This window comes from Somniosus microcephalus, unplaced genomic scaffold (genome assembly GCF_052327205.1).
Source record: "Somniosus microcephalus isolate GS21.2 unplaced genomic scaffold, FLI_Smic_1.0 unresolved_chr4, whole genome shotgun sequence".
NCBI classification, from domain to species: Eukaryota; Metazoa; Chordata; class Chondrichthyes; order Squaliformes; family Somniosidae; genus Somniosus; species Somniosus microcephalus.
This window is the reverse complement of record NW_028225182.1, coordinates 56,291,563-56,317,434: the sequence shown is the minus strand read 5'-3', so window position 1 is coordinate 56,317,434 and position 25,872 is coordinate 56,291,563. Positions and strand designations below refer to the sequence as shown.

The window sequence follows — 25,872 nt, the reverse complement described above, 5'->3', positions numbered from 1 at the left end:
TGAGGGAGCGCCGCACTGTCGGAGGTGCCATGCTGAAGATAGGACATTAAACAGAGGCCTGCCACGGAATGGTTCTGGTTTACACAGCTCAATACCTCAATGCCTTTACTCACTGGGACACACTCTTGTGATGGCCCTTCACACAGTGTTGTACATTTACCTGCGTTCTGGCTGTGGGTCCGATAGTGCCACTCTCATGAAGCCAGGGAACCTTTTACAAAGCTGCAGGAACAGAAAACAAGTTAGTTTTTTACATTTATGAAATTCATCAGCCTCATCAGCCACATAAACAGGAAACAAACTTGTGGGGGAGACCAGAACTAGGGGTCATCAATATAAGACAGTCACTAATAAATCCAATGGTGAATTCAGGAGAAACTTCTTTACCCAGAGAGTGGTGAGAATGTGGAACTCGCTGCCACAGGGAGTGGTTGAGGCGAATAGCAGAGATGCATTTAAGGGGAAGCTGGATAAACACACGAGGGAGAAAGGAATAGAAGGATACGGTGATGGGGTGAGATGAAGAGGGGTGGGAGGGAGGCTGGTGTGGAGCAGAAACACCGGCACGGAGCAGGTGGGCCGAATGGCCTGTTTCTCAGAGTCATAACGGCACAGAAAGAGGCCATTCGGCCCATCGAGTCCGTGCCAGCTCTCTGTAGAACAATCCAGTCAGTCCCATTCCCCCACTCTATCCCCGTAGCCCTGCAAGTTTATTTCCCCCAAGTGCCGATCCAGTCTCCCCTTGAAAACATCGAGTGTCTCCGCTTCCACCACCCTCGCCGGCAATGAGTTCCAGGTCCTCACCACTCGCTGCGTAAAAATGTTTTTCCTCACATCCCCCCCGTATCTCTTGCCCAAAACCTTTAATCTGTGTCCCCTGGTCCTTGTACCATCAACTAGTGGGAACAGCCTTTCCCCGTCTAGCCTATCCAAACCCTGTCATAATCTTGTAGACCTCGATCAAATCACCCCTCAACCTCCTTTGCTCTAATGAAAACAAATCCAGCTTCTCCAACCTGTCCTTGTAGCCAAGATCCCCCATCCCCGGAACCATTCTGGTCAATCTCCTCTGCACCCTCTCCAGGGCCTTCACATCCTTCCTAAAGTGTGGTGACCAGAACTGGACCCAATACTCCAGTTGTGGTCTAACCAGCGCTTTATAAAGGTTCAGCATAACTTCTCTACTTTTGGGCTCAATACCTCGATTTATGAAGCCCAAGATCCCATATGCTTTGTTAACCACTCTCTCAATATGTCCCGCCACCTTCAGGGACCTATGCACATTAACTCCCAGGTCCCTCTGTCCCTGCACACTCTGTAAAACTGTGCCATTAAGTGTATATTGCCTCTCCCTGTTCCTTCTGCCAAAATGCCAAATGTTTCTGTGCTGTAATTCTATGTAACTTTTCATGTGAAGAACAACACTGCTATCACCGAGGCTCACAGCCTCCCCTCAGCACAACCGAAACTAGTAACTCCGCACGCAGACAGTTACAGGCACGAACTGGCACTCCACAACACAGCGTACTGTGGCCCCTGCTCACACTCCGGGAGAAAATAACCCCAAATAACCCCCGAAATGCTGAAAAGTTCAGCAGATCCATCATCGGCTTAAAGAGAGAGGTTCACATGCCAGTGGAGACCCGTGCTCAGAAGTGCTGAGCTGCAGGAGAGCCGCCCAACTGGAGAACCAACCAAAGACAGCAAAGGGGTAACGACATGCAAGTCATGATCATGACCAACGGATCCACCACAGACCCAATTCACGTACGAACCGGGGTCAAACAAGGCTGAGTCATCGCACCAACGCTCTTCTCGATCATCCTGGCTGCAATGCTCCATCGCACCCTCAGTAAGCTCCCCACTGGAGTGGAGCTAATTTACAGAACAAACGGGAAACTGTTCAACCTCCGTCGCCTCCAGTCCAGATCCAAGGTCGTCCCATCCTCTGTTGTCGAATTACAGTATGCAGACGACGCTTGCGTCTGCGCTCACTCGGAGGTCGAACTCCAAACCATCGTCAACACCTTCACCAAAGCGTACGAGAGCATGGGCCTTACACTAAACATCCATAAGACAAAGGTCCTCTACCAACCTGCCCCCACCACACAGTGCTGCCCCCCAATTAACAAAATCCACGACAAGGCCTTGGACAACGTGGACCACTTTCCATACCTTGGGAGCCTACTGTCAACAAGGGCAGACGACGAAGTCCAACACCGCCTTCAGTGTGCCAGTGCAGCCTTCGGTCGCCTGAGGAAGAGAGTGTTTGAAGACCAGGACCTCAAACCCGGCACCAAGCTCATGGTCAACAGAGCAGCAGTGATACCCACCCTGCTGTATGCCTCAGAGACATGGACCATGTACAGCAGGCACCTCAAAGCACTGGAGAGGTACCACCAACGCTGCCTCCGCAAGATCCTGCAAATCCATTGGCAGGATAGAGGCACCAACGCCAGTGTTCTCGCTCAGGCCAACATCCCCAGCGTCGAAGCTTTGACCACGCTCGATCAGCTCCGATGGACGGGTCACCTTGTCCGCATGCCCGATACACGACTCCCAAAACAAGCGCTCTACTCGGAACTCCGACACGGCAAGAGAGCCCCAGGTGGGCAGAGGAAACGCTTCAAGGACACCCTCAAAGCCTCCTTGAAAAAGTGTAACATCCCCACCGACACCTGGGAATCCCTGGCCCAAGACCGCACAAAGTGGAGGAGAAGCATCTGGGAAGGCGCCAAACACCTCGAGTCTCTTCGCCGGGAGCAAGCGGAAGCCAAGCGCAAACCAAGCGCAAGGAGCGCACGTCACCCCAAGCACCCCACCCACCGGCCCCTTCAACCACCGTCTGCCCCACCTGTGACAGAGACTGTAGGTCCCGCATTGGACTCATCAGTCACCTGAGAACTCATTTTTAATGTGGAAGCAAGTCATCCTCGGTTCCGAGGGACTGCCTAAGAAGAAAGGCCTAGAGAACAGAAATGGGAACTAGGGTTACAGTGAGGCAGCTGGTGGGTTTAACAGGCTGCAACGGTTTGCAACAGTTTCCCAGTAATGTCGGTGCGAGGTGGGGCGGAAGAGCAGACAGATTGATCGAATCAAAGTGACATCTGCTGGATGTAGGGGGCTGAGTGAAACACGACTGGGACAGTTCCCTTTATGGAAAGCCTCACAATACAGCAATCTGGCAAAGTCATTTGAGGATGATAGCGGGAGTGGGAAAATCTCAAAATGTCACACTGTAGAATCATAGAATGGTTACAGCACAGAAAGAAACCATTCGGCCCGTCGAGCCCGTGCCGGCTCTCTGCAACAGCGCTTCAGCGAGTCCCACTCCGCGCCCTTTCCCCGGAGCCCTGCAAATGTTTTCTTCCAGGTACTTCTCCAATTCCCTTTTGAAAGCCGTGATTGAGTCTGCCTCCACCGCCCTCTCAGGCAGTGAATTCCAGATCACAACCACTCGCTGCGTAAAAAAGATTTTCCTCCTGTCGCCTTTGGGTCTTCTGCCAATCACCTTAAATCTGTGTCCTCTGGTTCTCTCTATCTACGCTGTCCAGAATCCTCCTGATTTTGAACACCTCTATCAAATCTCCTCTCGATCTTCTCTGCCCCAGGGAGAACAAGCAACAACCCCAGCTTCTCCAGTCTATCCACGGAACTGAAGTCTCTCATCCCTGGAACCATTCTTGTAAATATTTCCTGCATCCTCTCCAAGGTCTTCACATCCTTCCTAAAGTGAGGTTCCCCAACCTCCTAACTCTTGGTCCTTAATCTCATCAAATTGAGGCTTATGCATCTGGTTGGGAGAATATTGAAGGAGCTTTACTCTGTATCTAACCCGTGCTGTACCTGCCCTGGGAGTGTTTGATGGGACAGTGTAGAGGGAGCTTTACTCTGTATCTAACCCGTGCTGTACCTGCCCTGGGAGTGTTTGATTGGACACTGTAGAGGGAGCTTTACTCTGTATCTAACCCGTGCTGTACCTGCCCTGGGAGTGTTTGATGGGATAGTGTAGAGGGAGCTTTACTCTGTATCTAACCCGTGCTGTACCTGCCCTGGGAGTGTTTGATGGGACAGTGTAGAGGGAGTGTTACTCTGTATCTAACCTGTGCTGTACCTGCCCTGGGAATGTTTGATGGGACAGTGTAGAGGGAGCTTTACTCTGTATCTAACCCGTGCTGTACCTGCCCTGGGAGTGTTTGATGGGACAGTGTAGAGGGAGCTTTACTCTGTATCTAACCCCGTGCTGTACCTGCCCTGGGAGTGTGTGATGGGACAGTGTATATGGAGCTTTACTCTGTATCTAACCCGTGCTGTACCTGCCCTGGGAGTGTTTGATGGGACAGTGTAGAGAGAGCTTTCCTCTGTATCTAACCCGTGCTGTACCTGCCCTGGGAGTGTTTGATGGGACAGTGTAGAGGGAGCTTTACTTTGTATCTAACCCGTGCTGTACCTGCCCTGGGAGTGTTTGATGGGACAGTGTAGAGGGAGCTTTACTCTGTATCTAACCCGTGCTGTACCTGCCCTGAGAGTGTTTGATGGGACAGTGTAAAGGGAGCTTTACTCTGTATCTAACCCGTGCTGCACCTGCCCTGGGAGTGTTTGATGGGACAGTGTAGAGGAAGCTTTACTCTGTATCTAACCCGTGCTATACCTGCCCTGGGAGTGTTTGATGGGACACTGTAGAGGGAGCTTTACTCTGTATCTAACCCGTGCTGCACCTGCCCTGGGAATGTTTGATGGGACAGTGTAGAGGGAGCTTTACTCTGTATCTAACCCGTGCTGTACCTGCCCTGGGAGTGTGTGATGGGACAGTGTATATGGAGCTTTACTCTGTATCTAGCCCGTGCTGTACCTGCCCTGGGAGTGTTTGATGGGGACAGTGCAGAGGGAGCTTTACTCTGTATTTAACCCCGTGCTGTACCTGCCCTGGGAGTGTTTGATGGGACAGTGTAGAGGGAGCTTTACTCTGTATCTAACCCGTGCTGTACCTGCCCTGGGAGTGTTTGATGGGACAGTGTAAAGGGAGCTTTACTCTGTATCTAACCCGTGCTGTACCTGCCCTGGGAGTGTTTGATGGGATAGTGTAGAGGGAGCTTTACTCTGTATCTAACCCGTGCTGTACCTGCCCTGGGAGTGTTTGATGGGACAGTGTAGATGGAGCGTTACTCTGTATCTAACCCGTGCTGTACCTGCCCTGGGAATGTTTGATGGGACAGTGTAGAGGGAGCTTTACTCTGTATCTAACCCGTGCTGTACCTGCCCTGGGAGTGTTTGATGGGACAGTGTAGAGGGAGCTTTACTCTGTATCTAACCCCGTGCTGTACCTGCCCTGGGAGTGTTTGATGGGACAGTGTAGAGGGAACTTTACTCTGCAGCTAACCCGTGCTGTGCCTGCCCTGGGAGTGTTTGATGGGACAGTGTAGAGGGAACTTTACTCTGCAGCTAACCCGTGCTGTGCCTGCCCTGGGAGTGTTTGATGGGACAGTGTAGAGGGAGCTTTACTCTGTATCAACCAGTGCTGTACCTGCACTGGGTGTGTTTGATGGGGCAGTGCAGAGGGAGTTTTACTCTGTATCTAACCAGTGCTGTACCTGCCCTGGGAGTGTTTGATGGGACACTGTAAAGGGAGCTTTACTCTGTACCTAACCCGTGCTGTACCTGCCCTGGGAGTGTTTGATGGGACAGTGTAGAGGGAGCTTTACTCTGTATCTAACCCGTGCTGTACCTGCCCTGGGAGTGTTTGATGGGAAAGTGTAAAGGGAGCTTTACTCTGTATCTAACCCGTGCTGTACCTGCCCTGGGAGTGTTTGATGGGACAGTGTAGAGGGAGCTTCACTCTGTAACTAACCCGTGCTGTACCTGCCCTGAGAGTGTTTGATGGGACAGTGTAAAGGGAGCTTTACTCTGTATCTAACCCGTGCTGCACCTGCCCTGGGAGTGTTTGATGGGACACTGTAGAGGGAGCTTTACTCTGTATCTAACCCGTGCTGTACCTGCCCTGGGAATGTTTGATGGGACAGTGTAGAGGGAGCTTTACTCTGTATCTAACCCGTGCTGTACCTGCCCTGGGAGTGTTTGATGGGAAAGTGTAAAGGGAGCTTTACTCAGTATCTAACCCGTGCTGTACCTGCCCTGGGAGTGTTTGATGGGACAGTGTCGAGGGAGCTTTACTCTGTATCTAACCCGTGCTGTACCTGCCCTGAGAGTGTTTGATGGGACAGTGTAAAGGGAGCTTTACTCTGTATCTAACCCGTGCTGTACCTGCCCTGGGAGTGTTTGATGGGACAGTGTAAAGGGAGCTTTACTCTGTATCTAGCCCGTGCTGTACCTGCCCTGGGAGTGTTTGATGGGACACTGGAAAGGGAGCTTTACTCTGTACCTAACCCGTGCTGTACCTGCCCTGGGAGTGTTTGATGGGACAGTGTAAAGGGAGCTTTACTCTGTATCTAACCTGTGCTGTACCTGCCCTGGGAGTGTTTGATGGGACAGTGTAGAGGGAGCTTTACTCTGTATCTAACCCGTGCTGTACCTGCCCTGAGAGTGTTTGATGGGACAGTGCAAAGGGAGCTTTACTCTGTATCTAAGCCGTGCTGCACCTGCCCTGGGAGTGTTTGATGGGACACTGTAGAGGGAGCTTTACTCTGTATCTAACCCGTGCTGTACCTGCCCTGGGAATGTTTGATGGGACAGTGTAGAGGGAGCTTTACTCTGTATCTAACCCGTGCTGTACCTGCCCTGGGAGTGTTTGATGGGAAAGTGTAAAGGGAGCTTTACTCAGTATCTAACCCGTGCTGTACCTGCCCTGGGAGTGTTTGATGGGACAGTGTAGAGGGAGCTTTACTCTGTATCTAACCCGTGCTGTACCTGCCCTGAGAGTGTTTGATGGGACAGTGTAAAGGGAGCTTTACTCTGTATCTAACCCGTGCTGCACCTGCCCTGGGAGTGTTTGATGGGACACTGTAGAGGGAGCTTTACTCTGTATCTAACCCGTGCTGTACCTGCCCTGGGAGTGTTTGATGGGACAGTGTAAAGGGAGCTTTACTCTGTATCTAGCCCGTGCTGTACCTGCCCTGGGAGTGTTTGATGGGACAGCGTAGAGGGAGCTTTACTCTGTATCTAACCCGTGCTGTGCCTGCCCTGGGAGTGTTTGATGGGATAGTGCAGAGGGAGCTTTACTCTGTATCTAACCCGTGCTGTACCTGCCCGGCGAGTGTTTGATGGGACAGTGTAGAGGGAGCTTTACTCTGTATCTAACCCGTGCTGTACCTGCCCTGGGAGTGTTTGATGGGACTGTGTAGAGGGAGCTTTACTCTGTATCAACCACTGCTGTACCTGCACTGGGAGTGTTTGATGGGACACTGTAGAGGGAGCTTTACTCTGTATCTAACCCGTGCTGTACCTGTCCTGGGAGTGTTTGATGGGACAGTGTAGAGGGAGCTTAACTCTGTATCTAACCCGTGCTGTTCCTGCCCTGGGAGTGTTTGATGGGACAGTGTAGAGGGAGCTTTACTCTGCATCTAACCCCGTGCTGTACCTGCCCTGGGAGTGTTTGATGGGACAGTGTAGAGGGAGCTTCACTCTGTATCTAACCCGTGCTGCACCTGCCCTGGGAGTGTTTGATGGGACAGTGTAGAGGGAGCTTTACTCTGTATCTAACCCGTGCTGTACCTGCCCTGGGAGTGTTTGATGGGACAGTGTAGAGGGAGCTTTACTCTGTATCTAACCCGTGCTGTACCTGCCCTGGGAGTGTATGATGGGACAGTGTAGAGGGAGCTTTACTCTGCATCTAACCCCGTGCTGTACCTGCCCTGGGAGTGTTTGATGGGACAGTGTAGAGGGAGCTTTACTCTGTATCTAACCCGTGCTGTACCTGCCCTGGGAGTGTTTGATGGGACAGTGTAGAGGGAGCTTTACTCTGTATCTAACCCGTGCTGTACCTGCCCTGGGAGTGTATGATGGGACAGTGTAGAGGGAGCTTTACGCTGTGTCTAACCCGTGCTGTACCTGCCCTGGGAGTGTTTGATGGGACAGTGTAGAGGGAGCTTTACTCTGTATCTAACCCGTGCTGTACCTGCCCTGGGAGTGTTTGATGGGACAGTGTAGAGGGAGCTTTACTCTGTATCTAACCCGTGCTGTACCTGCCCTGGGAGTGTTTGATGAGACAGTGTAGAGGGAGCTTTACTCTGTATCTAACCCCGTGCTGTACCTGCCCTGGGAGTGTTTGATGGGACAGTGTAGAGGGAGCTTTACTCTGTATCTAACCCGTGCTGTACCTGCCCTGGGAGTGTTTGATGGGACAGTGTAGAGGGAGCTTTACTCTGTATCTAACCCGTGCTGTACCTGCCCGGGGAGTGTTTGATGGGACAGTGTCGAGGGAGCTTTACTCTGTATCTAACCCGTGCTGCACCTGCCCCGGGAGTGTTTGATGGGACAGTGTAGAGGGAGCTTTACTCTGTATCTAACCCGTGCTGTACCTGCCCTGGGAGTGTTTGATGGGACAGTGTAGAGAGAGCTTTACTCTGTATCTAACCCGTGCTGTACCTGCCCTGGGAGTGTTTGATGGGACAGTGTAGAGGGAGCTTTACTTTGTATCTACCCCATGCTGTACCTGCCCTGGGAGTGTTTGATGGGACAGTGTAGAGGGAACTTTACTCTGCAGCTAACCCGTACTGTACCTGCCCTGGGAGTGTTTGATGGGACAGTGTAGAGGGAGCTTTACTCTGTATCTAACCCGTGCTGTACCTGCCCTGGGAGTGTTTGATGGGACAGTGTCGAGGGAGCTTTACTCTGTATCTAACCCCGTGCTGTACCTGCCCTGGGAGTGTGTGATGGGACAGTGTATATGGAGCTTTACTCTGTATCTAACCCGTGCTGTACCTGCCCTGGGAGTGTTTGATGGGACAGTGTAGAGAGAGCTTTACTCTGTATCTAACCCGTGCTGCACCTGCCCTGGGAGTGTTTGATGGGACAGTGTAGAGGGAGCTTTACTTTGTATCTACCCCGTGCTGTACCTGCCCTGGGAGTGTTTGATGGGACAGTGTGGAGGGAACTTTACTCTGCAGCTAACCCGTGCTGTACCTGCCCTGGGAGTGTTTGATGGGACAGTGTTGAGGGAGCTTTACTCTGTGTCAACCAGTGCTGTACCTGCACTGGGTGTGTTTGATGGGGCAGTGCAGAGGGAGTTTTACTCTGTATCTAACCAGTGCTGTACCTGCCCTGGGAGTGTTTGATGAGACAGTGTAGAGGGAGCTTTACTCTGTATCTTACCCGTGCTGTACCTGCCCTGGGAGTGTTTGATGGGACAGTGTCGAGGGAGCTTTACTCTGTATCGAACCCGTGCTGTACCTGCCCTGGGAGTGTTTGATGGGACAGTGTAGAGGGAGCTTTACTCTGTATCTAACCCGTGCTGTACCTGCACTGGGACTGTTTGATGGGACAGTGTAGAGGGAGCTTTACTCTGTATCTAACCCGTGCTGTACCTGCCCTGGGAGTGTTTGATGGGACAGTGTAGAGGGAGCTTTACTCTGTATCTAACCCGTGCTGTACCTGCCCTGGGAGTGTATGATGGGACAGTGTAGAGGGAGCTTTACTCTGCATCTAACCCCGTGCTGTACCTGCCCTGGGAGTGTTTGATGGGGCAGTGCAGAGGGAGTTTTACTCTGTATCTAACCCGTGCTGTACCTGCCCTGGGAGTGTTTGATGGGACAGTGTAGAGGGAGCTTTACTCTGTATCTAACCCGTGCTGCACCTGCCCTGGGAGTGTTTGATGGGACAGTGTAAAGGGAGCTTTACTCTGTATCTAGCCCGTGCTGTACCTGCCCTGGGAGTGTTTGATGGGACAGTGTAGAGGGAGCTTTACTCTGTATCTAACCCGTGCTGTGCCTGCCCTGGGAGTGTTTGATGGGATAGTGTAGAGGGAGCTTTACTCTGTATCTAACCCGTGCTGTACCTGCCCGGCGAGTGTTTGATGGGACAGTGTAGAGGGAGCTTTACTCTGTATCTAACCCGTGCTGTACCTGCCCTGGGAGTGTTTGATGGGACAGTGTAGAGGAAGCTTTACTCTGTTTCTAACCCATGCTGTACCTGCCCTGGGAGTGTTTGATGGGACAATGTAGAGGGAACTTTACTCTGTATCTAACCTGTGCTCTACCTGCCCTGGGAGTGTTTGATGGGACAGTGTAGAGGGAGCTTTACTCTGTATCTAACCCGTGCTGTACCTGCCCTGGGAGTGTTTGATGGGACAGTGTAAAGGGAGCTTTACTCTGTATCTAGCCCGTGCTGTACCTGCCCTGGGAGTGTTTGATGGGACAGTGCAGAGGGAGCTTTACTCTGTATCTAACCTGTGCTGTACCTGCCCTGGGAGTGTTTGATGGGGCAGTGTAGAGGTAGCTTTACTCTGTATCTAACCCCGTGCTGTACCTGCCCTGGGAGTGTTTGATGGGACAGTGTAGAGGGAGCTTTACTCTGTATCTAACCCGTGCTGTACCTGCCCTGGGAGTGTTTGATGGGACAGTGTAGAGGGAGCTTTACTCTGTATCTAACCTCGTGCTGTACCTGCCCTGGGAGTGTTTGATGGGACAGTGTAGAGGGAGCTTTACTCTGTATCTAACCCGTGCTGTACCTGCCCTGGGAGTGTTTGATGGGACAGTGTAGAGGGAGCTTTACTCTGTATCTAACCCGTGCTGTACCTGCCCTGGGAGTGTTTGATGGGACAGTGCAGAGGGAGTTTTACTCTGTATCTAACCCGTGCTGTACCTGCCCTGGGAGTGTTTGATGGGACAGTGTAGAGGGAGCTTTACTCTGTATCTAACCCGTGCTGCACCTGCCCTGGGAGTGTTTGATGGGACAGTGTAAAGGGAGCTTTACTCTGTATCTAGCCCGTGCTGTACCTGCCCTGGGAGTGTTTGATGGGACAGTGTAGAGGGAGCTTTACTCTGTATCTAACCCGTGCTGTGCCTGCCCTGGGAGTGTTTGATGGGATAGTGTAGAGGGAGCTTTACTCTGTATCTAACCCGTGCTGTACCTGCCCGGCGAGTGTTTGATGGGACAGTGTAGAGGGAGCTTTACTCTGTATCTAACCCGTGCTGTACCTGCCCTGGGAGTGTTTGATGGGACAGTGTAGAGGAAGCTTTACTCTGTTTCTAACCCATGCTGTACCTGCCCTGGGAGTGTTTGATGGGACAATGTAGAGGGAACTTTACTCTGTATCTAACCTGTGCTCTACCTGCCCTGGGAGTGTTTGATGGGACAGTGTAGAGGGAGCTTTACTCTGTATCTAACCCGTGCTGTACCTGCCCTGGGAGTGTTTGATGGGACAGTGTAAAGGGAGCTTTACTCTGTATCTAGCCCGTGCTGTACCTGCCCTGGGAGTGTTTGATGGGACAGTGCAGAGGGAGCTTTACTCTGTATCTAACCTGTGCTGTACCTGCCCTGGGAGTGTTTGATGGGGCAGTGTAGAGGTAGCTTTACTCTGTATCTAACCCCGTGCTGTACCTGCCCTGGGAGTGTTTGATGGGACAGTGTAGAGGGAGCTTTACTCTGTATCTAACCCGTGCTGTACCTGCCCTGGGAGTGTTTGATGGGACAGTGTAGAGGGAGCTTTACTCTGTATCTAACCTCGTGCTGTACCTGCCCTGGGAGTGTTTGATGGGACAGTGTAGAGGGAGCTTTACTCTGTATCTAACCCGTGCTGTACCTGCCCTGGGAGTGTTTGATGGGACAGTGTAGAGGAAGCTTTACTCTGTATCTAACCCATGCTGTACCTGCCCTGGGAGTGTTTGATGGGACAGTGCAGAGGGAGCTTTACTCTGTATCTAACCTGTGCTGTACCTGCCCTGGGAGTGTTTGATGGGACAGTGTAGAGGGAGCTTTACTCTGTATCTAACCCGTGCTGTACCTGCCCTGGGAGTGTTTGATGGGACAGTGTAAAGGGAGCTTTACTCTGTATCTAGCCCGTGCTGTACCTGCCCTGGGAGTGTTTGATGGGACAGTGTAGAGGGAGCTTTACTCTGTATCTAACCCGTGCTGTGCCTGCCCTGGGAGTGTTTGATGGGATAGTGTAGAGGGAGCTTTACTCTGTATCTAACCCGTGCTGTACCTGCCCTGGGAGTGTTTGATGGGGACAGTGTAGAGGGAGCTTTACTCTGTATCTAACCCGTGCTGTACCTGCCCTGGGAGTGTTTGATGGGACAGTGTAGAGGGAGCTTTACTCTGTATCAACCACTGCTGTACCTGCACTGGGAGTGTTTGATGGGACACTGTAGAGGGAGCTTTACTCTGTATCTAACCCGTGCTGTACCTGCCCTGGGGATGGGACAGTGTAGTGGGAGCTTTACTCTGTATCTAACCCGTGCTGTACCTTCCCTGGGAGTGTTTGATGGGATAGTGTAGAGGGAGCTTTACTCTGTATCTAACCCGTGCTGTTCCTGCCCTGGGAGTGTTTGATGGGACAGTGTCGAGGGAGCTTTACTCTGCATCTAACCCCGTGCTGTACCTGCCCTGGGAGTGTTTGATGGGACAGTGTAGAGGGAGCTTTACTCTGTATCTAACCCGTGCTGTACCTGCCCTGGGAGTGTTTGATGGGACAGTGTAGAGGGAGCTTTACTCTGTATCTAACCCGTGCTGTACCTGCCCTGGGAGTGTTTGATGGGACAGTGTAGAGGGAGCTTTACTCTGTATCTAACCCGTGTTGTACCTGCCCTGGGAGTGTATGATGGGACAGTGTCGAGGGAGCTTTACTCTGCATCTAACCCCGTGCTGTACCTGCCCTGGGAGTGTTTGATGGGACAGTGCAGAGGGAGCTTTACTCTGTATCTAACCCATGCTGTACCTGCCCTGGGAGTGTTTGATGGGACAGTGTAGAGGGAGCTTTACTCTGTAGCTAACCCGTGCTGTACCTGCCCTGGGTTACTGCTCCCACAATCAGTACCAAACCAGGTGTTCACTTACCGATATGATTTCAGCCTTGGAGATATTTGGAGCAATGCTCCTCATGAACAGCGAGCAGGTTTTGTGAAGCGGCCGAGGTTTGGGAGTGACATCAATCTCTTTCTCCTTCTCCTTCTCTTTCTCTTTCTCTTTCTCTTTCTCTTTCTCTTTCTCCTTCTCTTTCTCTTTCTTTTCCTCCTTGGGTTTTTCTTTGTGTTTTTCCTCCTCCTCTTTTTTCTCCGCTTTTGGCTCATCTATACAGCAACAGAAAGCATTAGCAACCAGACACCAGCAGCCAGCTGTCCAGGGATTATTCCTGGTGGATCTTCCTCCCCACCCCACCCCCCCCTACCCCTCTCTAACCTAGGGCATAAGAACATAAGAATTAGGGGCAGATTTGGTCTTTGGGTATAAGCGGTCCCTGGATTTGGTCTTTGGGTATAAGCGGTCCCTGGATTTGGTCTTTGGGTATAAGCGGTCCCTGGATTTGGTCTTTGGGTATAAGTGGTCCCTGGATTTGGTCTTTGGGTATAAGCGGTCCCTGGATTTGGTCTTTGGGTATAAGCGGTCCCTGGATTTGGTCTTTGGGTATAAGTGGTCCCTGGATTTGGTCTCTGGGTATAAGTGGTCCCTGGATTTGGTCTTTGGGTATAAGCGGTCCCTGGATTTGGTCTCTGGGTATAAGTGGTCCCTGGATTTGGTCTTTGGGTATAAGTGGTCCCTGGATTTGGTCTCTGGGTATAAGTGGTCCCTGGATTTGGTCTCTGGGTATAAGTGGTCCCTGGATTTGGTCTTTGGGTATAAGCGGTCCCTGGATTTGGTCTTTGGGTATAAGTGGTCCCTGGATTTGGTCTCTGGGTATAAGTGGTCCCTGGATTTGGTCTCTGGGTATAAGCGGTCCCTGGATTTGGTCTTTGGGTATAAGTGGTCCCTGGATTTGGTCTTTGGGTATAAGCGGTCCCTGGATTTGGTCTTTGGGTATAAGTGGTCCCTGGATTTGGTCTTTGGGTATAAGCGGTCCCTGGATTTGGTCTTTGGGTATAAGTGGTCCCTGGATTTGGTCTCTGGGTATAAGTGGTCCCTGGATTTGGTCTCTGGGTATAAGCGGTCCCTGGATTTGGTCTTTGGGTATAAGTGGTCCCTGGATTTGGTCTCTGGGTATAAGTGGTCCCTGGATTTGGTCTCTGGGTATAAGCGGTCCCTGGATTTGGTCTTTGGGTATAAGTGGTCCCTGGATTTGGTCTCTGGGTATAAGTGGTCCCTGGATTTGGTCTCTGGGTATAAGCGGTCCCTGGATTTGGTCTTTGGGTATAAGCGGTCCCTGGATTTGGTCTTTGGGTATAAGTGGTCCCTGGATTTGGTCTTTGGGTATAAGTGGTCCCTGGATTTGGTCTCTGGGTATAAGTGGTCCCTGGATTTGGTCTTTGGGTATAAGTGGTCCCTGGATTTGGTCTTTGGGTATAAGTGGTCCCTGGATTTGGTCTTTGGGTATAAGTGGTCCCTGGATTTGGTCTCTGGGTATAAGTGGTCCCTGGATTTGGTCTCTGGGTATAAGCGGTCCCTGGATTTGGTCTCTAGGTATAAGTGGTCCCTGGATTTGGTCTCTGGGTATAAGTGGTCCCTGGATTTGGTCTTTGGGTATAAGTGGTCCCTGGATTTGGTCTCTAGGTATAAGCGGTCCCTGGATTTGGTCTTTGGGTATAAGCGGTCCCTGGATTTGGTCTCTGGGTATAAGCGGTCCCTGGATTTGGTCTTTGGGTATAAGCGGTCCCTGGATTTGGTCTTTGGGTATAAGTGGTCCCTGGATTTGGTCTTTGGGTATAAGCGGTCCCTGGATTTGGTCTTTGGGTATAAGCGGTCCCTGGATTTGGTCTCTGGGTATAAGTGGTCCCTGGATTTGGTCTTTGGGTATAAGCGGTCCCTGGATTTGGTCTTTGGGTATAAGCGGTCCCTGGATTTGGTCTTTGGGTATAAGTGGTCCCTGGATTTGGTCTCTGGGTATAAGTGGTCCCTGGATTTGGTCTTTGGGTATAAGCGGTCCCTGGATTTGGTCTCTGGGTATAAGTGGTCCCTGGATTTGGTCTTTGGGTATAAGTGGTCCCTGGATTTGGTCTTTGGGTATAAGTGGTCCCTGGATTTGGTCTCTGGGAATAAGTGGTCCCCGGATTTGGTCTTTGGGTATAAGCGGTCCCTGGATTTGGTCTCTGGGTATAAGTGGTCCCTGGATTTGGTCTTTGGGTATAAGCGGTCCCTGGATTTGGTCTTTGGGTATAAGTGGTCCCTGGATTTGGTCTTTGGGTATAAGTGGTCCCTGGATTTGGTCTTTGGGTATAAGCGGTCCCTGGATTTGGTCTTTGGGTATAAGTGGTCCCTGGATTTGGTCTTTGGGTATAAGTGGTCCCTGGATTTGGTCTTTGGGTATAAGTGGTCCCTGGATTTGGTCTCTGGGTATAAGTGGTCCCTGGATTTGGTCTTTGGGTATAAGTGGTCCCTGGATTTGGTCTTTGGGTATAAGCGGTCCCTGGATTTGGTCTTTGGGTATAAGTGGTCCCTGGATTTGGTCTTTGGGTATAAGCGGTCCCTGGATTTGGTCTTTGGGTATAAGTGGTCCCTGGATTTGGTCTTTGGGTATAAGCGGTCCCTGGATTTGGTCTTTGGGTATAAGTGGTCCCTGGATTTGGTCTCTGGGTATAAGCGGTCCCTGGATTTGGTCTCTGGGTATAAGTGGTCCCTGGATTTGGTCTTTGGGTATAAGCGGTCCCTGGATTTGGTCTTTGGGTATAAGTGGTCCCTGGATTTGGTCTTTGGGTATAAGTGGTCCCTGGATTTGGTCTTTGGGTATAAGTGGTCCCTGGATTTGGTCTTTGGGTATAAGTGGTCCCTGGATTTGGTCTTTGGGTATAAGTGGTCCCTGGATTTGGTCTTTGGGTATAAGCGGTCCCTGGATTTGGTCTCTGGGTATAAGTGGTCCCTGGATTTGGTCTCTGGGTATAAGTGGTCCCTGGATTTGGTCTCTGGGTATAAGTGGTCCCTGGATTTGGTCTCTGGGTATAAGCGGTCCCTGGATTTGGTCTCTGGGTATAAGCGGTCCCTGGATTTGGTCTTTGGGTATAAGTGGTCCCTGGATTTGGTCTTTGGGTATAAGTGGTCCCTGGATTTGGTCTTTGGGTATAAGCGGTCCCTGGATTTGGTCTTTGGGTATAAGTGGTCCCTGGATTTGGTCTTTGGGTATAAGTGGTCCCTGGATTTGGTCTTTGGGTATAAGTGGTCCCTGGATTTGGTCTTTGGGTATAAGTGGTCCCTGGATTTGGTCTTTGGGTATAAGCGGTCCCTGGATTTGGTCTCTGGGTATAAGTGGTCCCTGGATTTGGTCTCTGGGTATAAGTGGTCCCTGGATTTGGTCTCTGGGTATAAGTGGTCCCTGGATTTGGTCTCTGGGTATAAGCGGTCCCTGGATTTGGTCTCTGGGTATAAGCGGTCCCTGGATTTGGTCTTTGGGTATAAGTGGTCCCTGGATTTGGTCTCTGGGTATAAGCGGTCCCTGGATTTGGTCTTTGGGTATAAGTGGTCCCTGGATTTGGTCTCTGGGTATAAGCGGTCCCTGGATTTGGTCTTTGGGTATAAGCGGTCCCTGGATTTGGTCTTTGGGTATAAGTGGTCCCTGGATTTGGTCTTTGGGTATAAGCGGTCCCTGGATTTGGTCTCTGGGTATAAGCGGTCCCTGGATTTGGTCTTTGGGTATAAGTGGTCCCTGGATTTGGTCTTTGGGTATAAGTGGTCCCTGGATTTGGTCTCTGGGTATAAGCGGTCCCTGGATTTGGTCTTTGGGTATAAGTGGTCCCTGGATTTGGTCTTTGGGTATAAGTGGTCCCTGGATTTGGTCTTTGGGTATAAGCGGTCCCTGGATTTAGTCTTTGGGTATAAGTGGTCCCTGGATTTGGTCTCTGGGTATAAGTGGTCCCTGGATTTGGTCTTTGGGTATAAGCGGTCCCTGGATTTGGTCTCTGGGTATAAGCGGTCCCTGGATTTGGTCCTTGGGTATAAGCGGTCCCTGGATTTGGTCTTTGGGTATAAGTGGTCCCTGGATTTGGTCCTTGGGTATAAGCGGTCCCTGGATTTGGTCTCTGGGTATAAGTGGTCCCTGGATTTGGTCTTTGGGTATAAGCGGTCCCTGGATTTGGTCTTTGGGTATAAGCGGTCCCTGGATTTGGTCTTTGGGTATAAGCGGTCCCTGGATTTGGTCTTTGGGTATAAGTGGTCCCTGGATTTGGTCTCTGGGTATAAGCTGTCCCTGGATTTGGTCTTTGGGTATAAGCGGTCCCTGGATTTGGTCTCTGGGTATAAGCGGTCCCTGGATTTGGTCTCTGGGTATAAGTGGTCCCTGGATTTGGTCTTTGGGTATAAGCGGTCCCTGGATTTGGTCTTTGGGTATAAGCGGTCCCTGGATTTGGTCTCTGGGTATAAGCGGTCCCTGGATTTGGTCTCTGGGTATAAGTGGTCCCTGGATTTGGTCTTTGGGTATAAGCGGTCCCTGGATTTGGTCTTTGGGTATAAGCGGTCCCTGGATTTGGTCTCTGGGTATAAGCGGTCCCTGGATTTGGTCTTTGGGTATAAGCGGTCCCTGGATTTGGTCTTTGGGTATAAGTGGTCCCTGGATTTGGTCTTTGGGTATAAGTGGTCCCTGGATTTGGTCTTTGGGTATAAGTGGTCCCTGGATTTGGTCTTTGGGTATAAGTGGTCCCTGGATTTGGTCTTTGGGTATAAGTGGTCCCTGGATTTGGTCTTTGGGTATAAGCGGTCCCTGGATTTGGTCTCTGGGTATAAGTGGTCCCTGGATTTGGTCTTTGGGTATAAGTGGTCCCTGGATTTGGTCTCTGGGTATAAGCGGTCCCTGGATTTGGTCTCTGGGTATAAGCGGTCCCTGGATTTGGTCTTTGGGTATAAGTGGTCCCTGGATTTGGTCTTTGGGTATAAGCGGTCCCTGGATTTGGTCTTTGGGTATAAGTGGTCCCTGGATTTGGTCTTTGGGTATAAGCGGTCCCTGGATTTGGTCTCTGGGTATAAGCGGTCCCTGGATTTGGTCTTTGGGTATAAGTGGTCCCTGGATTTGGTCTTTGGGTATAAGTGGTCCCTGGATTTGGTCTCTGGGTATAAGCGGTCCCTGGATTTGGTCTTTGGGTATAAGTGGTCCCTGGATTTGGTCTTTGGGTATAAGTGGTCCCTGGATTTGGTCTTTGGGTATAAGCGGTCCCTGGATTTAGTCTTTGGGTATAAGTGGTCCCTGGATTTGGTCTCTGGGTATAAGTGGTCCCTGGATTTGGTCTTTGGGTATAAGCGGTCCCTGGATTTGGTCTCTGGGTATAAGCGGTCCCTGGATTTGGTCCTTGGGTATAAGCGGTCCCTGGATTTGGTCTTTGGGTATAAGTGGTCCCTGGATTTGGTCCTTGGGTATAAGCGGTCCCTGGATTTGGTCTCTGGGTATAAGTGGTCCCTGGATTTGGTCTTTGGGTATAAGCGGTCCCTGGATTTGGTCTTTGGGTATAAGCGGTCCCTGGATTTGGTCTTTGGGTATAAGCGGTCCCTGGATTTGGTCTTTGGGTATAAGTGGTCCCTGGATTTGGTCTCTGGGTATAAGCTGTCCCTGGATTTGGTCTTTGGGTATAAGCGGTCCCTGGATTTGGTCTCTGGGTATAAGCGGTCCCTGGATTTGGTCTCTGGGTATAAGTGGTCCCTGGATTTGGTCTTTGGGTATAAGCGGTCCCTGGATTTGGTCTTTGGGTATAAGCGGTCCCTGGATTTGGTCTCTGGGTATAAGCGGTCCCTGGATTTGGTCTCTGGGTATAAGTGGTCCCTGGATTTGGTCTTTGGGTATAAGCGGTCCCTGGATTTGGTCTTTGGGTATAAGCGGTCCCTGGATTTGGTCTTTGGGTATAAGCGGTCCCTGGATTTGGTCTCTGGGTATAAGCGGTCCCTGGATTTGGTCTTTGGGTATAAGCGGTCCCTGGATTTGGTCTTTGGGTATAAGTGGTCCCTGGATTTGGTCTTTGGGTATAAGCGGTCCCTGGATTTGGTCTTTGGGTATAAGCGGTCCCTGGATTTGGTCTTTGGGTATAAGCGGTCCCTGGATTTGGTCTCTGGGTATAAGTGGTCCCTGGATTTGGTCTTTGGGTATAAGCGGTCCCTGGATTTGGTCTTTGGGTATAAGCGGTCCCTGGATTTGGTCTTTGGGTATAAGCGGTCCCTGGATTTGGTCTCTGGGTATAAGCGGTCCCTGGATTTGGTCTCTGGGTATAAGTGGTCCCTGGATTTGGTCTTTGGGTATAAGCGGTCCCTGGATTTGGTCTTTGGGTATAAGTGGTCCCTGGATTTGGTCTTTGGGTATAAGTGGTCCCTGGATTTGGTCTTTGGGTATAAGTGGTCCCTGGATTTGGTCTTTGGGTATAAGCGGTCCCTGGATTTGGTCTTTGGGTATAAGCGGTCCCTGGATTTGGTCTTTGGGTATAAGCGGTCCCTGGATTTGGTCTCTGGGTATAAGCGGTCCCTGGATTTGGTCTCTGGGTATAAGTGGTCCCTGGATTTGGTCTTTGGGTATAAGTGGTCCCTGGATTTGGTCTCTGGGTATAAGCGGTCCCTGGATTTGGTCTTTGGGTATAAGTGGTCCCTGGATTTGGTCTTTGGGTATAAGCGGTCCCTGGATTTGGTCTCTGGGTATAAGCGGTCCCTGGATTTGGTCTTTGGGTATAAGCGGTCCCTGGATTTGGTCTCTGGGTATAAGCGGTCCCTGGATTTGGTCTTTGGGTATAAGTGGTCCCTGGATTTGGTCTTTGGGTATAAGCGGTCCCTGGATTTGGTCTTTGGGTATAAGCGGTCCCTGGATTTGGTCTTTGGGTATAAGTGGTCCCTGGATTTGGTCTCTGGGTATAAGTGGTCCCTGGATTTGGTCTTTGGGTATAAGCGGTCCCTGGATTTGGCCTTTGGGTATAAGCGGTCCCTGGATTTGGTCTTTGGGTATAAGTGGTCCCTGGATTTGGTCTCTGGGTATAAGCGGTCCCTGGATTTGGTCTTTGGGTATAAGTGGTCCCTGGATTTGGTCTTTGGGTATAAGTGGCCCCTGGATTTGGTCTTTGGGTATAAGTGGTCCCTGGATTTGGTCTTTGGGTATAAGTGGTCCCTGGATTTGGTCTTTGGGTATAAGTGGTCCCTGGATTTGGTCTTTGGGTATAAGTGGTCCCTGGATTTGGTCTTTGGGTATAAGTGGTCCCTGGATTTGGTCTTTGGGTATAAGTGGTCCCTGGATTTGGTCTCTGGGTATAAGTGGTCCCTGGATTTGGTCTTTGGGTATAAGCGGTCCCTGGATTTGGTCTCTGGGTATAAGTGGTCCCCGGATTTGGTCTTTGGGTATAAGTGGTCCCTGGATTTGGTCTTTGGGTATAAGTGGTCCCCGGATTTGGTCTTTGGGTATAAGTGGTCCCTGGATTTGGTCTCTGGGTATAAGCGGTCCCCGGATTTGGTCTTTGGGTATAAGTGGTCCCTGGATTTGGTCTTTGGGTATAAGTGGTCCCCGGATTTGGTCTTTGGGTATAAGTGGTCCCTGGATTTGGTCTCTGGGTATAAGCGGTCCCCGGATTTGGTCTTTGGGTATAAGTGGTCCCTGGATTTGGTCTTTGGGTATAAGTGGTCCCCGGATTTGGTCTTTGGGTATAAGTGGTCCCTGGATTTGGTCTCTGGGTATAAGTGGTCCCTGGATTTGGTCTTTGGGTATAAGTGGTCCCCGGATTTGGTCTTTGGGTATAAGTGGTCCCCGGATTTGGTCTCTGGGTATAAGTGGTCCCCGGATTTGGTCTTTGGGTATAAGTGGTCCCTGGATTTGGTCTTTGGGTATAAGCGGTCCCTGGATTTGGTCTTTGGGTATAAGTGGTCCCTGGATTTGGTCTTTGGGTATAAGTGGTCCCTGGATTTGGTCTTTGGGTATAAGTGGTCCCCGGATTTGGTCTTTGGGTATAAGCGGTCCCTGGATTTGGTCTCTGGGTATAAGTGGTCCCTGGATTTGGTCTTTGGGTATAAGCGGTCCCTGGATTTGGTCTTTGGGTATAAGTGGTCCCTGGATTTGGTCTTTGGGTATAAGTGGTCCCTGGATTTGGTCTCTGGGTATAAGTGGTCCCTGGATTTGGTCTTTGGGTATAAGTGGTCCCTGGATTTGGTCTTTGGGTATAAGCGGTCCCTGGATTTGGTCTCTGGGTATAAGTGGTCCCTGGATTTGGTCTCTGGGTATAAGCGGTCCCTGGATTTGGTCTTTGGGTATAAGCGGTCCCTGGATTTGGTCTTTGGGTATAAGTGGTCCCTGGATTTGGTCTTTGGGTATAAGCGGTCCCTGGATTTGGTCTCTGGGTATAAGTGGTCCCTGGATTTGGTCTTTGGGTATAAGCGGTCCCTGGATTTGGTCTTTGGGTATAAGTGGTCCCTGGATTTGGTCTTTGGGTATAAGTGGTCCCTGGATTTGGTCTTTGGGTATAAGTGGTCCCTGGATTTGGTCTTTGGGTATAAGTGGTCCCTGGATTTGGTCTTTGGGTATAAGCGGTCCCTGGATTTGGTCTTTGGGTATAAGCGGTCCCTGGATTTGGTCTTTGGGTATAAGTGGTCCCTGGATTTGGTCTTTGGGTATAAGTGGTCCCTGGATTTGGTCTTTGGGTATAAGTGGTCCCTGGATTTGGTCTTTGGGTATAAGTGGTCCCTGGATTTGGTCTTTGGGTATAAGTGGTCCCTGGATTTGGTCTTTGGGTATAAGTGGTCCCTGGATTTGGTCTCTGGGTATAAGTGGTCCCTGGATTTGGTCTTTGGGTATAAGTGGTCCCTGGATTTGGTCTTTGGGTATAAGCGGTCCCTGGATTTGGTCTTTGGGTAAAAGTGGTCCCTGGATTTGGTCTCTGGGTATAAGTGGTCCCTGGATTTGGTCTTTGGGTATAAGTGGTGCCTGGATTTGGTCTCTGGGTATAAGTGGTCCCTGGATTTGGTCTCTGGGTATAAGTGGTCCCTGGATTTGGTCTCTGGGTATAAGTGGTCCCTGGATTTGGTCTTTGGGTATAAGCGGTCCCTGGATTTGGTCTTTGGGTATAAGTGGTCCCTGGATTTGGTCTCTGGGTATAAGTGGTCCCTGGATTTGGTCTTTGGGTATAAGTGGTCCCTGGATTTGGTCTCTGGGTATAAGTGGTCCCTGGATTTGGTCTTTGGGTATAAGTGGTCCCTGGATTTGGTCTCTGGGTATAAGCGGTCCCTGGATTTGGTCTCTGGGTATAAGTGGTCCCTGGATTTGGTCTTTGGGTATAAGTGGTCCCTGGATTTGGTCTCTGGGTATAAGCGGTCCCTGGATTTGGTCTCTGGGTATAAGTGGTCCCTGGATTTGGTCTTTGGGTATAAGCGGTCCCTGGATTTGGTCTCTGGGTATAAGTGGTCCCTGGATTTGGTCTTTGGGTATAAGTGGTCCCTGGATTTGGTCTTTGGGTATAAGCGGTCCCTGGATTTGGTCTCTGGGTATAAGTGGTCCCTGGATTTGGTCTTTGGGTATAAGTGGTCCCTGGATTTGGTCTTTGGGTATAAGTGGTCCCTGGATTTGGTCTTTGGGTATAAGTGGTCCCTGGATTTGGTCTTTGGGTATAAGTGGTCCCTGGATTTGGTCTCTGGGTATAAGTGGTCCCTGGATTTGGTCTTTGGGTATAAGCGGTCCCTGGATTTGGTCTCTGGGTATAAGTGGTCCCTGGATTTGGTCTCTGGGTATAAGTGGTCCCTGGATTTGGTCTTTGGGTATAAGTGGTCCCTGGATTTGGTCTTTGGGTATAAGCGGTCCCTGGATTTGGTCTCTGGGTATAAGTGGTCCCTGGATTTGGTCTTTGGGTATAAGTGGTCCCTGGATTTGGTCTCTGGGTATAAGTGGTCCCTGGATTTGGTCTTTGGGTATAAGCGGTCCCTGGATTTGGTCTTTGGGTATAAGCGGTCCCTGGATTTGGTCTCTGGGTATAAGTGGTCCCTGGATTTGGTCTTTGGGTATAAGCGGTCCCTGGATTTGGTCTTTGGGTATAAGTGGTCCCTGGATTTGGTCTCTGGGTATAAGTGGTCCCTGGATTTGGTCTTTGGGTATAAGTGGTCCCTGGATTTGGTCTCTGGGTATAAGTGGTCCCTGGATTTGGTCTTTGGGTATAAGCGGTCCCTGGATTTGGTCTTTGGGTATAAGTGGTCCCTGGATTTGGTCCTTGGGTATAAGCGGTCCCTGGATTTGGTCTTTGGGTATAAGTGGTCCCTGGATTTGGTCCTTGGGTATAAGCGGTGCCTGGATTTGGTCTCTGGGTATAAGTGGTCCCTGGATTTGGTCTTTGGGTATAAGTGGTCCCTGGATTTGGTCTCTGGGTATAAGTGGTCCCTGGATTTGGTCTCTGGGTATAAGCGGTCCCTGGATTTGGTCTTTGGGTATAAGCGGTCCCTGGATTTGGTCTCTGGGTATAAGTGGTCCCTGGATTTGGTCTTTGGGTATAAGCGGTCCCTGGATTTGGTCTTTGGGTATAAGCGGTCCCTGGATTTGGTCTTTGGGTATAAGTGGTCCCTGGATTTGGTCTCTGGGTATAAGCGGTCCCTGGATTTGGTCTTTGGGTATAAGTGGTCCCTGGATTTGGTCTTTGGGTATAAGTGGTCCCTGGATTTGGTCTCTGGGTATAAGCGGTCCCTGGATTTGGTCTTTGGGTATAAGTGGTCCCTGGATTTGGTCTCTGGGTATAAGCGGTCCCTGGATTTGGTCTTTGGGTATAAGCGGTCCCTGGATTTGGTCTTTGGGTATAAGTGGTCCCTGGATTTGGTCCTTGGGTATAAGCGGTCCCTGGATTTGGTCTTTGGGTATAAGTGGTCCCTGGATTTGGTCTTTGGGTATAAGCGGTCCCTGGATTTGGTCTCTGGGTATAAGTGGTCCCTGGATTTGGTCCTTGGGTATAAGCGGTCCCTGGATTTGGTCTTTGGGTATAAGTGGTCCCTGGATTTGGTCCTTGGGTATAAGCGGTCCCTGGATTTGGTCTTTGGGTATAAGTGGTCCCTGGATTTGGTCTCTGGGTATAAGTGGTCCCTGGATTTGGTCTCTGGGTATAAGTGGTCCCTGGATTTGGTCTTTGGGTATAAGTGGTCCCTGGATTTGGTCTCTGGGTATAAGTGGTCCCTGGATTTGGTCTTTGGGTATAAGCGGTCCCTGGATTTGGTCTCTGGGTATAAGTGGTCCCTGGATTTGGTCCTTGGGTATAAGCGGTCCCTGGATTTGGTCTTTGGGTATAAGTGGTCCCTGGATTTGGTCCTTGGGTATAAGCGGTCCCTGGATTTGGTCTCTGGGTATAAGTGGTCCCCGGATTTGGTCTTTGGGTATAAGTGGTCCCTGGATTTGGTCTCTGGGTATAAGTGGTCCCTGGATTTGGTCTCTGGGTATAAGCGGTCCCTGGATTTGGTCTTTGGGTATAAGTGGTCCCCGGATTTGGTCTTTGGGTATAAGTGGTCCCTGGATTTGGTCTCTGGGTATAAGTGGTCCCTGGATTTGGTCTCTGGGTATAAGCGGTCCCTGGATTTGGTCTTTGGGTATAAGTGGTCCCTGGATTTGGTCTTTGGGTATAAGTGGTCCCTGGATTTGGTCTTTGGGTATAAGTGGTCCCTGGATTTGGTCTCTGGGTATAAGTGGTCCCTGGATTTGGTCTTTGGGTATAAGCGGTCCCTGGATTTGGTCTCTGGGTATAAGTGGTCCCTGGATTTGGTCTTTGGGTATAAGTGGTCCCTGGATTTGGTCTTTGGGTATAAGCGGTCCCTGGATTTGGTCTCTGGGTATAAGTGGTCCCTGGATTTGGTCTCTGGGTATAAGCGGTCCCTGGATTTGGCCTCTGGGTATAAGCGGTCCCTGGATTTGGTCTCTGGGTATAAGTGGTCCCTGGATTTGGTCTTTGGGTATAAGTGGTCCCTGGATTTGGTCTTTGGGTATAAGCGGTCCCTGGATTTGGTCTTTGGGTATAAGTGGTCCCTGGATTTGGTCTTTGGGTATAAGCGGTCCCTGGATTTGGTCTTTGGGTATAAGTGGTCCCTGGATTTGGTCTCTGGGTATAAGTGGTCCCCTGGATTTGGTCTTTGGGTATAAGTGGTCCCTGGATTTGGTCTTTGGGTATAAGTGGTCCCTGGATTTGGTCTTTGGGTATAAGCGGTCCCTGGATTTGGTCTTTGGGTATAAGTGGTCCCTGGATTTGGTCTCTGGGTATAAGTGGTCCCCGGATTTGGTCTTTGGGTATAAGCGGTCCCTGGATTTGGTCTCTGGGTATAAGCGGTCCCTGGATTTGGTCTCTGGGTATAAGCGGTCCCTGGATTTGGTCTTTGGGTATAAGCGGTCCCTGGATTTGGTCTCTGGGTATAAGCGGTCCCTGGATTTGGTCTTTGGTATAAGTGGTCCCCGGATTTGGTCTTTGGGTATAAGCGGTCCCTGGATTTGGTCTCTGGGTATAAGCGGTCCCTGGATTTGGTCTCTGGGTATAAGCGGTCCCTGGATTTGGTCTTTGGGTATAAGTGGTCCCTGGATTTGGTCTCTGGGTATAAGCGGTCCCTGGATTTGGTCTTTGGGTATAAGCGGTCCCTGGATTTGGTCTCTGGGTATAAGTGGTCCCTGGATTTGGTCTCTGGGTATAAGCGGTCCCTGGATTTGGTCTCTGGGTATAAGTGGTCCCTGGATTTGGTCTTTGGGTATAAGTGGTCCCTGGATTTGGTCTCTGGGTATAAGCGGTCCCTGGATTTGGTCTCTGGGTATAAGTGGTCCCTGGATTTGGTCTTTGGGTATAAGTGGTCCCTGGATTTGGTCTCTGGGTATAAGTGGTCCCTGGATTTGGTCTCTGGGTATAAGCGGTCCCTGGATTTGGTCTCTGGGTATAAGCGGTCCCTGGATTTGGTCTC

General features: G+C 50.7%; 1 protein-coding gene across 1 annotated transcript in view; it reads right to left on the bottom strand.

Moving 5' to 3' along the window:
* Window positions 1–25,872, bottom strand: part of LOC147091130 (serrate RNA effector molecule homolog) — a 248,927-nt gene that overhangs the window by 46,635 nt on the left and 176,420 nt on the right. The window contains exons 3-4 of the mRNA XM_085977169.1: window positions 12,949–13,275; window positions 161–222 (exon numbers count right to left, since the gene is read on the bottom strand). Of these exons, the coding sequence (XP_085833295.1) occupies window positions 161–222; window positions 12,949–13,275 (389 nt within the window). The remainder of the gene's footprint in view (window positions 1–160; window positions 223–12,948; window positions 13,276–25,872) is intronic.